The sequence below is a fragment of the Pseudophryne corroboree genome, chromosome 2 (assembly GCF_028390025.1).
Source record: "Pseudophryne corroboree isolate aPseCor3 chromosome 2, aPseCor3.hap2, whole genome shotgun sequence".
Taxonomy (NCBI): domain Eukaryota; kingdom Metazoa; phylum Chordata; class Amphibia; order Anura; family Myobatrachidae; genus Pseudophryne; species Pseudophryne corroboree.
The window spans coordinates 177,507,829-177,521,385 of NC_086445.1; the positions used below are offsets into that span (position 1 = coordinate 177,507,829).

Below are 13,557 nucleotides of genomic sequence, written 5' to 3' on the forward strand. Positions count from 1 at the left end.
CCGCCGGTTTCTGGACCTTCAATCTTCAGCATCTGCAAGGGGGGTCGGCGGCGCGGCTCCGGGACGAACCCCAGGGTGAGACCTGTGTTCCGACTCCCTCTGGAGCTAATGGTGTCCAGTAGCCTAAGAAGCCAATCCATCCTGCACGCAGGTGAGTTGAACTTCTCTCCCCTAAGTCCCTCGATGCAGTGAGCCTGTTGCCAGCAGGACTCACTGAAAATAAGAAACCTAAAAACTTTTTCTAAGCAGCTCCTTAAGAGAGCCACCTAGATTGCACCCTGCTCGGACGGGCACAAAAACCTAACTGAGGCTTGGAGGAGGGTCATAGGGGGAGGAGCCAGTACACACCACCTGATCCTAAAGCTTTAGTTTTGTGCCCTGTCTCCTGCGGAGCCGCTAATCCCCATGGTCCTGACGGAGTCCCCAGCATCCACTTAGGACGTCAGAGAAAACTATTTGCAGATATTGAGGGTTTTTCCCCCCAGATTTAAAGATTACCCAATCCCTTACATTACAGATATTTTTCAGTGATTTGCAGATCATTTTCAGCAAATACAGATCTGCCAATCTTGAAGGCTCATCAGTTTACTAGAAATGGTCTGCAAATCTGCTCATTGTTACCATACACTAGCAATCTACAGCCCCAATTGATTTGTGAAATCCAACAAGTTGGACAACCTGATTTACCAATCCAAATCTCTTTTTTTGTTGGAATCTGCAATCTTTAAACCCCATACATTGCAGATCATTTACACAATCATCTGTAAAACTCCACATTGCCCCAATTGATTGCTGATGTATGAGGACATTTATGCTCCCAGACTCATGGCCAAGGAGAAGATCACTTTACACAAACTAATGCTTTAAACTCAGGCAGTAGGAAATTATTTGACATTTGAGACCTGCACTGGTGGGGATGTGATGTATTCTATACATTTATATGGAAATGTTATGTAGCATGCTAAATGTTTGTAATGGATTGTTGTTGTAACTTTGATATTTGCACTTTTTATGGACTTTTTTGAGTATAAAAATAAGATCTAAGGGCATAAACATAAAAAAACAGAACTTTAGTATCTGTAAATACATAGCAACTTGCACAGGACTAACCTACCGTAGGACAAGTCCACTCTTTCCAACTTATGTACTACTTGTCGTTTTCATTTTTATTCATTACCTTTTACTTTATGTTACAGTGCGGTTCTACTGTGATATACCAGAAGTGGATATATTGCAGATTAGAGCAGGTGTTCCCAATTTGCCACAATGCCTTATTCGCAAAACTGGGCATATGAAAAAAAAAAAGCCCTGGTGTCTCCTTTTGATAAACCCAATATTTAATATATAGCTAATTCTACAATGAGCACTATTTTAGAGGAAACATAAAATGTATTGGGGACCTACAGTCGTAGTAAGCTGTAACCAAGAAGTGACAGTTTTTATTTTTCCTGCAGAGCTTGGAGCCACAACACAAATATTAGTGATGATTTTCTGACAGGCTACTGGTTTTGTTTTCCTTGTATACTGCCTCTAGCAAAGATCTTATATGTGGCAAAATACTGGTATAACTGATTAAGTAACCTTATGACAGCTCAATTCAATATGTGAAATTGTCTACTTGCAACACCATTATTTTATTGTGCAACAAGTGCAATATGGGTTGGTTACAATATCCTGGCAGTCAGGATCTGGATAGTGAGAATCCCACCCAATCGCAGTAAGTCTTTTTACCCTATCCCTAATCCTACCCCAAACCCTAACTAGCCTCTCCTGCAGCCTAAACCTAATCTCCCCCTTCCACAGCCCAACTCTAACCATACCCTGTCACGCCGCCGCCCCGTCCGCCTTACTTACCTCTCCGGGCGCGCTGGTCCTCCCTGCGGCCGTCCTCGCTGGCGGCTCCCGCTTCCGTCGCTCGGCCCGGCGTCTGGGCAGGTGATGTCATCAGGCACTTCCCACCAACCAGATGGTGGTGGCAAGTATAAATTCAGGCGTCAGGCACTGCATCAGTGCCTGAGTATCATCTATTCTGCCTACAGAAGTTGTGATCTCCAGTGCTCCCGCATTCCTGTGGTTTCCAAGCATCTCCGTGCCTCCAAGCATCTCCGTGCCTCCAAGCACCTCCGTGCCTCCAAGCATCTCCGTGCCTTCAAGCACCTCCGTGCCTCCAAGCACCTCCGTGCCTCCAAGCACCTCCGTGCCTCCAAGCATCTCCGTGCCTTCAAGCACTTCCGTGCCTCCAAGCACTTCCGTGCCTCCAAGCATCTCCGTGCCTCCAAGCACCTCAGTGCCTCCAAGCACCTCAGCGCCTCCAAGCACCTCAGTGTCTCAAGCGCCTCAGTGCCTCCAAGCGCCTCAGTGCCTCCAAGCACTTCAGTCTCTCCAAACCCCAGTGCACTTTAGCGTAGTTTGTGCCTCCAGCACCTGGTATTCCTCACTGATTCATCAGCACCTTTCAAGTTCTGTCTTTCAGGAGACCTTCAGCGTCCACGCGTGCCTCCTGTCTGCCGACCAGATCCTGCATGAGGAAAACTTACATTCGGCCATCTCTGCTGCGGCCCAGTTGCGGTTCCTCTTCCCGGTCACCGGAAGAAACCCCGAGTCCACAACACTCCCAAACCAGGTCAGTGATAGTATACTCAGGCCCCATGGACCCCGGGGATCGGAACACGGACTCAAGTGCCATCCAGAATCTGGCTTCCCGAGTACAAAGTCAGGAAGCTGCACAAGGTCAGGTGATGCAGTACCTCCAGGAGTTGTCCGGGCGTCTGGATCAGATTCAGGTGTCCCTAGCCTCGGTAATTCCAGCACCAGTTCCAGTAGCCGCACCAGTTGCCGCTTCCAGCAATGTTCAGCCATCGGCCGGTGCCACTCCGCGCCTTCAGCTGCCTACTCCGTCCCGTTATAATGGGAATCCTAAAAATTGTTGTGGTTTTTTAAACCAATGCGAGGTACATTTTGAGCTACTTGCACATAATTTTCCTACAGACCGGTCCAAGGTGGCATATATTATTTCTCTGCTGGAAGGATCTGCCTTGGATTGGGTGTCTCCATTATGGGAACGTTCTGATTCACTGGTTTCCATTTACTCCGAATTCATCACGTCTTTTCGACGAATTTTTGACGAGCCCGGCAGGATGACTTCGGCCTCTTCTGACTTGCTCCGCATCCGTCAAGGCTCCCGATCCGTGGGTCAGTAAGTGGTTCATTTTCAAACCATTGCCTCTGAACTTCGCTGGAATAATGAGGCTCTGAGAGCTGCTTTCTGGAACGGTCTCTCTGATCGCCTGAAGGATGAGTTGGTCACTCGGGAGCTTCCGGATTCTTTAGAGAAATTGATCTCTCTCTGTGTCAAGGTAGATCTCCGGATGCAGGAACGTGGAGGTGAACGTAGTCGATCGGATCGTTCTAGGTTCCAGCTTCCCCCTGCAAGGCAAGCTGTGGTCCCAAGTCCGTACGAACCCATGCAGATTAACCGATCCCGATTGTCCCCGGAGGAGCGACAGCGTCGTCATGAAGGTAAACTCTGTCTGTACTGCGGAGCTGCGGGTCACTTCATCAAGTCCTGCAAATCCCGTCCGGGAAACGGGCAGGCCTAGCTTGTTCCGGAGGAGACAAGTTGGGGGTTACGACCAAATCTTCTCTGACTTCGGACTGTTTGCTTCCTGTAACGTTAACCACCAAGGTTACTTCCAAGTCTTTTGAAGCCCTGTTGGACTCCGGGGCTGCGGGGAATTTCGTTTCTTCTCTCTGTGTCCAAAGCCTGAATTTGGAAGTACGGTCCATCGAACGGCCTATTTCCTTGACAGCTATCAATGGTACTAGGATATCCAAGGGTATCATAACAGAGCGCACGGTTCCAGTTAAATTACAGGTCGGGGCTCTACATCAAGAATATTTGGAGTTCCTGGTGATTCCGGAATTGCATCACGATCTGGTTCTCGGAATGCCTTGGCTCAAAATTCACAATCCCCATATCGATTGGAAGACCACACAGATTCGGTCTTGGAGTTCTTTTTGTCATGCTAACTGTCTCACCCCTGTCTGTCCGCTTCGTGTTTCTACTAAGGCGGAGGAAGAACTTATCCCGGAGGCGTACCAAGAGTTCAAGGATGTGTTCTCGGAACAGGCGGCTGACCAGTTACCACCCCATAGGTCTTGGGACTGCCCCATTGACCTCATCCCAGGGAAAATGCCGCCCCGGGGTCACATTTATCCTCTGTCCCTTCCAGGGACACAAGCTATGTCAGACTATATCAAGTCTAATCTTCACAAGGGATTCATTCGCCCCTCTATCTCCCTGGCTGGAGCGGGCTTCTTCTTCGTGAAAAAGAAGGACGGGGGGTTAAGTCCATGTATCGACTACCGCGGCCTAAATTATATTACCATCAAAAATAAATACCCCTTGCCTCTAATCACAGAGCTATTTGATAGAGTTCGTGGTGCCCACGTTTTTTCCAAGCTCGATTTGAGGGGCCTATAACCTTATATGCATCAGAGAGGGAGATGAATGGAAGACCGCCTTCAATACCCGGGATGGGCATTATGAGTATCTGGTGATGCCGTTCGGTCTTAGCAATGCTCCTGCTATCTTCCAGGGATTCGTCAACGAAATCTTCCGAGACATGTTATACCTAAGTGTCGTGGTATATTTGGATGACATACTGATTTTTTCCAAAGACCTTGCTGAACACAGGATACAGGTCAAAGAGGTACTCCGCCGTCTACGTGAGAATCATCTCTATGCCAAGATATCCAAGTGTACCTTCGAAGTAACATCAATACCGTTCCTCGGTTATATCATCTCTGGGATGGAGCTTCGCATGGACCCGGAGAAACTTTCCGCCATTCGGGACTGGTCACAGCCACTCTCCTTGAAATCAATACAAAGATTCCTGGGTTTTGCGAACTATTACAGAAAGTTCATTAGAAGTTTTTCCACCATTGTTGCACCCATTACCGCCTTGACGAGAAAGGGTTCCAACCCGGGTTTGTGGCCTCCCGAAGCCATAGAGGCTTTTTCCCACTTGAAATCGGCTTTTATGTCCGCTCCAGTACTCCAAAAACCAAATTTCGAGGAACCTTTCTTCCTAGAAGTTGACACATCCTCGGTCGGAGTTGGGCCGTTCTTTCTCAGTACTCCTCAGATAAGAGATTACATCCGTGTGGTTTCCACTCTCGTAAATTCTCTCCGGCTGAACAAAATTACACTATTGGAGACCAGGAACTCTTGGCAATTAAATCTGCCTTGGAAGAGTGGAGATATCTCTTAGAAGGGGCCAAACGTGATTACCATTTATACTGATCACAAAAATTTGTTGTACATCAAAACCGCACAGTGCTTGAAACCTCGCCAAGCTAGATGGGCACTCTTCTTCACTCGATTCTCTTTTGTTATCAAGTACCGAGCCGGGACTTTCAATACTAAAGCGGATGCACTGTTCCGTTCACAAACTCCCACAGATGAAGAGGGTTCTTTTGAGCGGAGTTTAATTCTGAATCCAATTTCTGTCTCCGCTGCCTCAACTACTCCAGGTCCTCCCCCTGGAAGAATGTCCGTACCAGCTAAATTCCGGTCGAGGATACTACAGTGGGCCCATATCTCCAAGTTTTCCGGTCATCCCGGCGCCCAGAAGATGTACAAGTTTCTGCAAAGATCCTACTGGTGGGATACCATGAGGAAGGATGTACAGGATTATGTTAATTCTTGTCCACAGTGTACACAGCATAAATCTCCTCGCCTACCTCCTGCTGGGTTACTTCGTCCTCTGTCCATTCCTATGAAACCCTGGACTCACATTTCCATGGACTTTGTCACTGACTTACCCTGTTCCAAAGGTTTCAACACTGTCTGGGTGATTGTCGACCGTTTTTCGAAGATGGCGCACTTTGTTCCATTGACTGGTCTGCCGACAGCTCCTAAATTAGCTCTAATATTTGTCCGAGAACATTTTCGGTTGCATGGGTTACCTCAAGAAATAGTCTCTGATCGAGGGGTACAGTTCACCGCAAGGTTTTGGAAAGCTCTCTGCTCGGCCTTACAAATTAAACTTAAGTTTTCGTCCGCTTATCACCCCCAAACTAATGGACAAACGGAACGAGTCAATCAAGACTTGGAGACTTTCCTCCGCCTGTATCTCTCCCCTTCACAGGACAACTGGGTAGAGTTATTGCCTTGGGCAGAGTTTGCACATAACCATTTATTTCATTCCTCCACTGGCGAATCTCCATTCTTCATCAACTATGGCTTCCACCCACAAGTTCCGGAATTACCAATTCTTCCAACAGGAGAGGTTTCAGCTGTGACTTCCACTCTGCTACACTTCAGACAAATTTGGAGTAAGGTTCACGCTAGTCTTAAAAAGGTTTCTGTCCGATACAAGTTCTTCGCGGATAAGAAACGGCGAGCCGCTCCTCAATACAAGGTTGGTGACAGGGTATGACTCTCCACACGTAACCTCCGGCTAAAGGTACCCACCATGAAGTTCGCCCAAAGGTTCATCGGTCCTTACCCTGTGCTACAAATCCTGAATCCTGTGGTCTGCAAGTTGGGATTACCTTCTCATCTACGCATACCAAATGCCTTTCATGTTTCTCTCCTTCGTCCTCTCATCCTTAATCATTTTCATTCTAAGCCCCACTTCGGTAGAAACTGAAAGTGGGACAGACTTCGAGATTAAAACTATTCTGGACTCTCGTTATCTTCATAAGAACCTGCAATATCTGGTAGAATGAAAGGTTATGGTCCTGAGGAGAGAAGTTGGATAGGAGCTTCTGAGGTCTCAGCTCCTCGACTAATCCGAATCTTCCATGCCAAGCACCCTACGAAACCTGGGAAGTGTCCAGGGGCCACCCCTAGAGGAGGGGGTACTGTCACGCCGCCGCCCCGTCCGCCTTACTTACCTCTCCGGGCGCGCTGGTCCTCCCTGCGGCCGTCCTCGCTGGCGGCTCCCGGCTATCGTCGCTCGGCCCGGCGTCTGGCCGGGTGACGTCATCAGGCACTTCCCACCAACCAGCTGGTGGTGGGAAGTATAAATTCAGGCGTCAGGCACTGCATCAGTGCCTGAGTATCATCTATTCTGCCTACAGAAGTTGTGATCTCCAGTGCTCCCGCATTCCTGTGGTTTCCAAGCATCTCTGTGCCTCCAAGCATCTCCGTGCCTCCAAGCACCTCAGTGCCTCCAAGCATCTCCGTGCCTCCAAGCATCTCCGTGCCTCCAAGCACCTCCGTGCCTTCAAGCACCTCCGTGCCTCTAAGCACCTCCGTGCCTCCAAGCATCTCCGTGCCTCCAAGCACTTCCGTGCCTCCAAGCACCTCAGTGCCTCCAAGCGCCTCAGCGCCTCCAAGCACCTTAGTGTCTCCAAGCGCCTCAGCGCCTCCAAGCACCTCAGTGCCTCCAAGCGCCTCAGCGCCTCCAAGCACCTCAGTGCCTCCAAGCGCTTCAGCGCCTCCAAGCACTTCAGCGCCTCCCCGCACCTCAGTGCCTCTAAGCACTTCAGTCTCTCCAAACCCCAGTGCACTTTATTGCAGTTTGTACCTCCAGCACCTGGTATTCCTCACTGATTCATCAGCACCTTTCAAGTTCTGTCTTTCAGGAGATCTTCAGCGTCCACGCATTCGGCCATCTCTGCTGCGGCCCAGTTGCGGTTCCTCTTCCCGGTCACCGGAAGAAACCCCGAGTCCACAAAACTCCCAAACCAGGTCAGTGATATACCCTCTCGAAGCCTATACCTTACCACCCCCCACCCCGCAGCCTAACACTAACCCTCCCCCTAGTGTCTAACCATAATCCCAAGGTCAGAACTTACCTTTGGGGTCTATCGGGAATCTGTCTGGTAGTGTACTGCTGTCGGTATTCCGACTACCAAGATCCTGACCGCATCTCGTGCAATATATACACAGACATCTGGGCTACTTACAGTATGAGGGTTATAAAGAAAAAAGTTTAATTTAAAAAGGCTAAAATGCTGACTGTTTTTGTGCATTAATCCAGAGTATGAACTACAGAAAACCAACCAATAGGCAGTACCACTCTCAGCATGCAAGATAATGCTCAAACATGATCACTGTGTTATATTACTGTTATAACGCTGTGCCTTTGCATAAATCAGCTATGCCATCTTCCCTCTCAGAAACTGTAACTTCGGTAATTGCTGGCTGTGCAAACCTGTCCCAAAAATACCATAGGTGAGACTGGGAGATTTTTGGTTGATATTCAAATGAAATACCGCGGTCGATCAACATGGCCTGGATTAGTAGCTATAAGTGTGTGTTTAATGATAATACCCATATGGTATTACAGCCGGAAGGAGGAAGCCGGGCAGTGTCTGAGCGTCCTGTGGACGCTCAACGCTGATCCCTCAATCCCCGGGATTGGACCTTCCAATCCCGGGATTGAATCCCTGCCTTTATTGGCCTGAAATCCCGGGATCCCGCCCTTAAATCCCGGGATCCCGCCAATCCTGATCCCGGGATTGGCCACCATACTTACTAGGGTTTTGGCTCTTTCCATGGTGGAATAAAAAATGTGTATTTTTCTTTAAATACGAGAATGAACCCATTTACACGTTCATCACACACATTTACAGTATAACACTGCAAGTTAACCTATATATATATGTGTGTTAGAAGAACGAGAACGCAATTTATATGCCGACGGTCAGGATCCCGGCGGTCAGGTTACTGACGTCAGAATCCCGACCGCTGACAATGCCGCCAGCCTGTAACATGGCACTTAGTAGCCTTTTGGCTGGTACTTTATTAACGTCCACACAGTAGATGATATATATCTTCAGATATATATAATTCCGCAGCAGATCATAACACTAAATCGGGTACACCGTCTAGCGTGTACCCACAATATGTGCGCTCCCATATGTCGCTAGCCCTGTTGCTAGTGATTACTTGACATTTAGGATCTGTCTGGCTGGTACTTTATCTCCGTCCACTATATCTTTCTCCAAGGCTTAGTAAATAGACCCGTAAGCCCTCTATGTACACAGAAGTCTTACGGGTCTCACAGATGTGAATAAATGCAAGCTGATAGCATACTGTAAAAGATCACTTCTGCTAATACCTGGCTATGGCAATATGCCAGTGTGACATACTGTAAGTCATTCCGCCTGGTTCCATTGACTGCCACCTCTTACCTGAGCAGCAGTTACTCAGAGGTTTCGGATATATTCCATAGGCAGCACATCTGCCAGCAGCGACTGGGAGAACAGGTCTGTCTGTATTGTTGGCAGATCAGTTTATTACATATAATATTGGTGGTACTGTATAATAAGTCAGGGTATATATCCTGCTAACCACTTTGTAATTAAAATTATAGGTTTATACTCCTATTGTGTTTGTCTTAATTATAGTCATAAAGAAAATGCATATGGTGCCATTTTACTATGTTTTATACACATTCTCAGAGAATATATGGTCATAAGTTATTTATAATCTTATACTTTGTATCTTTCCATTGCACTATGGGCTGAACTTACCCGTATTGTAAGCAGAAAACTGCTACAAATGTTGACACTTTAATTTGTGGTGTGTGGTCCCTTCATAAATGACACAAGTGGTGCTCTGTGGTAATCAATCAGTCCAACACAAAGATAAATGAGTCCAATCATCATACTGATTTTATTAACTGATGCTTTACTTTGACCATTTTGCAGTCTTCTTAAATTATTGACACCTCTCTGTTTATCTGCGACTTAATATAAAATTCTCATAAATAACTTCTACTGTGAAACTATATTGTGATGGGTTGGGGATGGAATCCCAGCAGCCAGGATCCCGGAGGTCAGAATACCGACACCGGGATCCCGGCTGCCAGAATACCAGAGCGGCACGAGCGCTAGAAAGCCCCTTGCGGGCTCGGTGGCTTGCTGTGCTCGCCATAGGCTCTTTTTCTGCTTTATGGGCGTCATGGACACCCACGAGTGGGAATAGCCCTGTTGCAGCTGTCGGCATTCTCGGCAGTTGGGATCCTGGCGTCGGTATTCTGAAAGCCGGGATCCCGACCGCTGGGATATTAACTACATCCCATTGTGATTTATCTGGTCCTTTACTCTACACTCTATTAGCCGAAATGAATGGTGTCATTCTCCCTTACAGTATATGTTGTAGCTACTTCCAGTACAGTTTTACAAAACAATTTTAAATGTGAATTTGAATGTCACACTATTACCTTTTTCAGATGCACGAAGGCGTATTCCATGTCTGTGCGTAGATTCTGCTCATCTTCATACCTAGGGAAAGTGGACAGAACATGCTAGTAAAGCTACATATGGGGATTAGCCCTATACTGGTTTCAATTCAATGTGGCACTAATTTATTCATTGTGCACATTAAAGACAGTATAACTCCAGGCTAATATATATATATATATATATATATATATATATATATATATATAAAAGGCGGTATCCAATTAGATGCAAAACATTTTCGGTTGATCAAAGCGGCTTGAAATCGCGATTTTTGACTGATGGTCATTGTCGCAGTATCCAATTATAGGCTGAAAACGGACACGCGATCATGCGATAACACATGGGATCTGGGATAAGATCCTAATCCCATGTGTTATTGTGGCTACAGCCTGAGGCACCCGAAGCATAATCCCACAAAATGTGCTAGCATCAGGGGGGAGGAGTGCGCCACATCAGGGCTAATAGGATAGCCCCTGGCGGACCAATTGGCTCCGGTAAATTACTGCGGCTAATTGGATTGGATACCCCCCATAGAGAGAGCCAGCACAGTAGACTATGCAGAGCCGTCTTAACAGCAGTGTAGGCCCCTGGGCACAGCAATGCACTGGGCCCCCTACCCATCCTCCAGTGGTAGGGGTGGGGGGTGCTATCAGTGGCAGCATTGATGTCCCACGGGCGGTAGGGGACGTTCTATCTTCCGCTCAGCTTGTAGGACCTGGAGCAGTAATTTCTGCTAATTACTCCATTACTGCACAGATGGGGCTAAACTGTAGAAGGGGGCATTGGGCTCAATGAAGAGGCCCTGGAACATGACTACCAGGGTGGTAGGGGGTGTTTAATACGTAGGGGAGGGGTGGATAGTGGAGTGGGCTTAATATTTATCATTTTCCGGTGGGAGGGCAGCTTGCTTGACTGCAGATATCTCCAGTTCCTGAAAATATTTCTTAGTTTTCAATGGGATAAAAAACTAGAGAGCCCCACCTTTCAAGAGGTTCTGGGGACTTGGGGATCAGAGTTCAGGAGACAGAGCAATTCACCAACGCGAATCTAAAACTGCATATTAGGCGTGTGGAGCTGGAGCAGGGACCAGCTGCTTGAAGGCTGATATCTCTGGTTCTGGGTATAGTAGTAACAAGCTGCCACTAAAAGGGGAGAGTCACAGTTTTTGGCTTATACCCTCAGAAATACTCTAAGTCAGACAGAACCGGAGATTTCTGGCTGGGAAGAGCAATTAACAGGCTTGGATGGGGACCACTGCTTTCAAGTCAGATATCTCCGGTTCCCCAGGGCCGATTTTCAAAAATCTCGTACCCAGGGCCGGCTCTAGGCATGTTCGAATAGAGCGGCCGCGCAGGGTGCCACCCTTAATGGGCGCCATGCGCTGGCGCCGCCATATTCGAGGCTGGAGCCGGCCCTGTGCATTGTTGGCCCGGCCGCCGTGACCTCTTGTGTGCGCTATGCGCGCTGCGCGGCACCGGTGTCTAACGTCAGACGCCAGCACCGCGCAGCGCGCATAGCGCACACAAGCGCCTTGGAGGCCACCCCCCCGTCCGTCCGCCCTCACCTGGACCCGGACCCGCACTCGCAGGCCATCTGCCCGCCCGCCATCGGACAGCAGTACTCCTCCCCCTCTCAGCGCCGCAGGTATTTGGGGGGGGGAGGGGGGAGGCACATTTATGGATGGGTGGCACTGTGGGGGCATTTATCTGGCACTGTGGGGGCATTTATCTAGCACTGTGGGGGTATTTATCTGGCACTGTGGGGGTATTTATCTGGCACTGTGGGGGCATTTATCTGGCACTGTGGGGGCATATCTGCACTGTGGGGGCATATCTGGCACTGTGGGGGCATTTCTGTATCTGGCACTGTAGGGGCATATCTGGCACTGTAGGGGCATATCTGGCACTGTGGGGGCATATCTGGCACTGTGGGGGCATTTATGTATCTGGCACTGTGGGGGCATTTATGTATCTGGCACTGTAGGGGCATATCTGGCACTGTGGGGGCATTTCTGTATCTGGCACTGTAGGGGCATTTATGTATCTGGAACTGTGGGGACATATCTGGCACTGTGGGGGCATTTATGTATCTGGCACTGTGGGGGCATTTATGTATCTGGCACTGTGGGGGCATTTATCTGGCACTGTGGGGGCATTTATCTGGCACTGTGGGGGCATATCTGCACTGTGGGGGCATTTATCTGGAACTGTGGGACGTATCTGGCACTGTGGGGGAATTTATGTATCTGGCACTGTGGGGGCATTTCTGTGTCTGGCACTGCTGGGGGGCATGTCATGTGTAGCTGGCACGGCTGGGGAGCATATCATGTAGTGTTCCCGCTAGGCGTCTGTGGCTAGGCAATGAGTCTCAGTGCTCTTCCTGGCGCAAAGTGTCTAACGTGCTATTCCTGGCGCAAAGTGTCTAACGTGCTCTGCCTGGCGCAAAGTGTCTAACGTGCTCTGCCTGGTGCCAAGTGTCTAACATGCTCTGCCTGGCGCAAAGTGTCTATGACGTTCTACCTGGTGCAGTGTGTATTAACTGCACTACTGTGTGGTGTAATGCGAATTGCCACTATTATGTGGCCACGCACCTTTCCCACGAAGCAACGCCCCTAAATTTTAGCTGCGCGCCGAAGGCTTTACCATGTAGGTAGATGAGCACCAAGCATTACAGTATGTACATCATTTTGCCCTCCTAACTTAAAAATGTGCCTTCCCTGTGATCAGCACCCTGCCCTAAAAAGTGAACACTATCATGTGTAGCTGGCACTGCTGGGGGGTATATTGTGTGTAGCTGGCACTGCTGGGGGGCATGTCATGTCTATCTGGCACTGCTGCGGGGCATGTCATGTGTAGCTGGCACTGCTGGGGGTATATTATGTCTATCTGGCACTGCACATTATGTGTATCTGGCACTACACTGGAGACATTGTGTGTAAGGAACACTACTGTGGCTGTTATGTGTAAGGCTGCTAATTGTGTGCGTAGAGGGGGTGTGAAAATATATTTATTTATAGTCTAATAATATAAAGTTATGAGGCCACGCCCACTTTGCCAGAGGCCACGCCCACTTTTCCTGGAGCGCGCACCTACGGCGCGCGCATGGGGGGGGGCTTTTACATGTTCTCGCTCAGGGTACTAGTAGGCCTGGAGCCGGCCGTGCTGGTACCCCTGGAAAGAGGGGACCCTCAGCTATCAACCTAGGGCCCTTATTCTCTTGGGGCCCTTGGGCAAGATCCCATTGAGGCCATATGAAAAGACAGCCCTGAGAATATGCTAAAAAGTACAAAAGTGTATTGCAGCATTACACACTCTCACTCTTTCCACACAAACATTTGTTATGTATATAGTT

General features: G+C 48.6%; 1 protein-coding gene across 1 annotated transcript in view; it reads right to left on the reverse strand.

Moving 5' to 3' along the window:
• The window catches only part of LOC135050615 (keratin, type II cytoskeletal 80-like), a 117,731-nt gene that overhangs the window by 53,428 nt on the left and 50,746 nt on the right, over nucleotides 1–13,557 (reverse strand). The window contains exon 3 of the mRNA XM_063957056.1: nucleotides 10,185–10,245. Within this exon, the coding sequence (XP_063813126.1) occupies nucleotides 10,185–10,245 (61 nt within the window). The remainder of the gene's footprint in view (nucleotides 1–10,184; nucleotides 10,246–13,557) is intronic.